Raw genomic sequence first — 4,255 nt, forward strand, 5'->3', positions numbered from 1 at the left:
ATACAGTAAGAAAAATAAAGATAAGGACAAAGGAAGTGAAGTGAAATACACTGAGGGTTTCTCAGACTTGATGTTTTTTATCTTTTCTGTACAAAAAGGGTCAGTGACTTCTGCTTCCTGGGAGTTCACATTGAGGAGAAACTGACCTGGAATAAGAACACCACACATTCGGTAAAGAAGGCACAAAAAAGACTCAGGAAGAACAATATCAGCCAGAGACTGCTGGTGTCTTTCTACCGCTCCACCATGGAGAGCATCTTCACCTTCTGCCTCTGTACGTGGTCTGCCAGCTGCACAGTGGCAAGAACCCCAGAGGGTCACCAACATGGCTGAGAAGGTCACTGGGTGCCCTCTGCCCACACTGGAGGACCTTCATGGCTCTTTCTGCCTCAGGAGAGCCAACACCATCCTGATGGACTCCGACCACCCGGGACATTTTGTTGTATCTGCTCTCAGATGTACGTCGCTTTGGATAGAAGCGTCTGCCAAATGAAATCGTAGAATTGTAGACATTTCCTGTTCCAGCTACTGCCGTCGGGCAGATGGTGCAGAGCCATCAGAACCAGGACAGGGCCATCAGAACCAGGACTAACAGACTGAAAAACAGCTTTTTTCCAACTGCTGTCAGAGCTATAAACGCCTCCTTGTCGCAATAAGTGCAATATATTGTAAATATACAACTGCTACTACCTCTGTCCAATATCCACTCTGTGCAATATGCACTTTGTTCATGTTTATTATTTAATTTCATCTTTTTATATAGAGTTTTTTTAATACATATTTCTTTTTTATTGTATATAGTTGTTTACAAAGTTTTTATATTTTTGTTTTTGCACTGAAATCCCTGCACCTTACTTTTTGTTGTACTCGTTGCAATGACAATAAAACAAATCTGAATCAAGTCAAGTTCATTCTGTTTAAAGGTCCCACATTACACTCGTTTTTAACAAGTGAACATGAGTCTCACACGTCTACAGAATGTGTNAAAAAAAAAAAACATGAAGAGATGCCTGATGAATGCTGGGAGCACATTCTTAGGTTAGATGAGACAAGCATGTGTGATAATATGGGGCTGAGTGCAAAAGGTGTTGGGAAGATGACATTTACAGATGGCACAATGAACAGTTGGATACATTAAAATGCTGGCTGACAAGATGACTCCCAGTCTGCAGAAGTTTGGCAGAAGCGAAATATTTCATCATCACAAGGATCCAAAGCACACGGGAAAAAACTCACAAGAGTTTCCAAAGAAGACAAACATGAAAACACTGACTGTAAGTCACTTGACTTGGATCCCACAGAAAACCTTTGAAGTATTTGAAAGGAAAATGTAGAGTTCATTCACAGAAACAGATAACTCCATTTTTGTAGATTTTCAGAAAACTTATTTTTTTATTGTTTGTTTGAGATAAAATCAATCAAACCGAAGTCGAGTGGATTTGACTCAGTAGAAATGACAAAAACAGAGAAAACTCAAGATTGATTGTCTCAGGTAGACGATGGAAAAGTGGGTTTTCTGAAGGTTTGTGAAGATGTTTTTGCAAATGAGCTCTTCACGTGTAGCAGTGAGTGTCTTCCTTGCTGAGGAGCATCGAGTCCGTCATCAGAATTAAAGATGGACTCACAAAGTAATGAAAAATAATATATTTGAATCTCAGTAATGAAACGTGTACTGATGTGTTTTTTTAACATAGTTATTCTTAAATTAGAAATAACGTAATTACTGTGAGATGATACAGTTTTGAATTATTCCGTATTCAGGTGATGTTGCACAGGGCTTCTGGTGTACAGTTGAATCCAACTCATGTGGTGATCAGACACTGACTCTTCACTCTTATTCAACTGGATGCTCACATGTTGTTTCCTGTTTAATTTCTCCCACTGCTCTTAACTGGAACTCTTAACTGCAAGCGCACGACCACAGTGGCTGTAATCAGTGTTGTTCAGGTTGTTTTCTCGCCTGCATCGCTACGTGTTCCTTATAGAGGACATCGTTGTTGTACGACTGAGCTAATGTTTTGCCAGTTGATGCTGACTGTTTATTTTGTTGGCATTGCTGTTCCTCATGGCAAGCTGTTCTCTGTGTGTAATGTTTAAGCTTCTTCTCACAAAACATCTTACCAAAGGACTGCAGTTGAAAACGATCCACTAATTAATTTGCATCGTCCTTGAAGTCAAATAGAGCACATCAAGAAACCCACACAGTTTTAAAATGCACCGACTATGAAGTGTTTCACAGGAACACATTTAACACAATTACCACCTCTGTCTTTGTGTCACAACTAAAACTGTAATTTTGATATATTTCGGTTTAAATGTTGAACCAATAGAAGGAAGACAGTTTTAATAAAGCACTAATTTAACTTAAAAAACAAAACAAAACTACGGCATTGGTTTACATGAACTTTAACAGGTGGAGACACTAAATTGTTTTCAGGAGCTCTTGCTAGCTAATATCCAGAATGTACCAGAGGCGGCAGAGAGCTGGTGAACACGGCGGCCGAGTAAAAATCACTGAAGCTCTGTTGACAGTAAGGGAACCACACCATCTATTGTCGGAGGGCCTAAAACTGAGACCTTTACAAAGTCAAAGAAAGGTTGAAGAGCAGGAAGTGTCGCAACCACACACCTCTGTACCTCGTGCAGCATCCTGCACCGGTTACCATAGTAACGCCTTCTGCTGTCACTCCTGCACCAATAAGCTGCAAGCGCTGCTCGCTGCTCTCTTATTGCAGGGAAAACAGGAAGTCAGTCACAAACCTTTTCTCTACACCACAGAACCTGCACACGCGAACACTCGAGGGTTCCACTTTCAGTCAGCGAGCGTCTGCAGCGGAGTGTGTGTGTGTGTGTGTGTGTGTGTGTGTGTGTGTTCGAGTGTACACACCGACACATTAACTCAGATGGTTTTAAAAACGGTCTTGCCGCAGATTGTGGCTGTGCAGGTGCGCTGCAGAGACGACCCGACGAGAAAATATCACAACTATTAACAGACTCAAATAAAATACGACTCATTTAAAGTCATATATTTTTTTAAACATGTCTTGTGTGTTAAAGTCAGCTTTTTTCTGGGATATTCGGTAGCTGTAATGTTGTGTACTGTTTACATTTGTGCTGTCCAAAATCAGCGTTTCTTTTTTCACACGTAAAGCTGATTAAGTGATATAATTAGATTGGCTTCAGAGATGAGTCACAATGATCTAAAGCTGGACATACCCTAATAAGAGAAAAAGCTGGTACAGTTTTCAGTTAAGAACTGAACATGAGCTTCGACCCTTTTATTTGTATGAAAATGCAACTTAAACGTCTAATTCTGGATGAACAGTAGGAAATAGATCTTCTCCCTAAACTGTAAATAAACTGATAAGTGGACAAGCAGCAGCACTGAGCCACCTGTGAATCATTAACAAGAGATAACTCTGTAATAAAGCTTTCTTTCATCCGCAGCTGCATGGACATTTCTTTTTTTTTGTTTTTTCAAACTCCAACTTCCCCGTTTGTTCTGAGAAAATTGCTCATATTCTTTCCAGAACAACTGAAGCTAAAGAACGTTTTACTGGATGTATGGATGCACTGTCTGTCAGTAAACCAGGTTAAAAGTTTGAAAGGTGATTCTGTTTTAGCTACGGGACAAAATGAAGCTGAGGTTGGTTTTAAGGCTCTTTCTTCAAAAGTCAGGTTATTCAGAGATGCTGTGGTGGTCGAGATGAAAGAAAAGTGTCAGAGGTGCAGTGGAGGAGTTGTTATTCGGATTGATGCAGTAAGAAAACAACAAGAAAACTCTCTAGATAACACTGTAGATAATAAAAAAAAATCTTACCATGATTGCCTTTAGTGATGGTTTACTGATGGGTAAAGTGCTCCATGTCCAGCAGTTAGTTAGTATCCAGGCTGATGCTGCTGCTGCACACACAGCTACATGACCTGTGTCACCGAACGCACTGCAAATGAGGAAATGCTCCGTAATTCAGTGTGGGCAACACGGTGACTGACTGACAGTGACACAACGAGGGATTCAGAGCAGAAACGTTGTCATGATGTCAGCCAGTTTGTTTCATTTCTTCCTTAAAGGTCAGCCTTCTCATGATGTTTCTGATAACGTACAGGACGCACATCCAGGCGAGCGAGGCGAAGATGTTTCAGTGTCCCTGGCAGAGTGGACGTTTACTGATGTTTGTGTAAAAGTAGAATACAATTATTTCATTTAGAAAAGAAAATACAGTAAGAAAAATAAAGATAAGGACAAAGGAAGTGA

General features: G+C 40.4%; 1 protein-coding gene across 1 annotated transcript in view; it reads right to left on the reverse strand.

Annotated features, from left to right (window-relative positions):
* Positions 1-3,959, reverse strand: part of LOC103355539 (FYN-binding protein) — an 18,571-nt gene extending 14,612 nt beyond the window's left edge. The window contains exon 1 of the mRNA XM_008279374.1: positions 3,821-3,959. Coding sequence (XP_008277596.1) covers positions 3,821-3,823 — 3 coding nt within the window. The 5' untranslated portion in view covers positions 3,824-3,959. The remainder of the gene's footprint in view (positions 1-3,820) is intronic.
* Positions 3,960-4,255: the final 296 nt, after the last annotated feature.

The sequence above is a fragment of the Stegastes partitus genome, unplaced genomic scaffold (genome assembly GCF_000690725.1).
Source record: "Stegastes partitus isolate 25-593 unplaced genomic scaffold, Stegastes_partitus-1.0.2 Scaffold157, whole genome shotgun sequence".
In the NCBI taxonomy this organism is placed as follows: Eukaryota; Metazoa; Chordata; class Actinopteri; family Pomacentridae; genus Stegastes; species Stegastes partitus.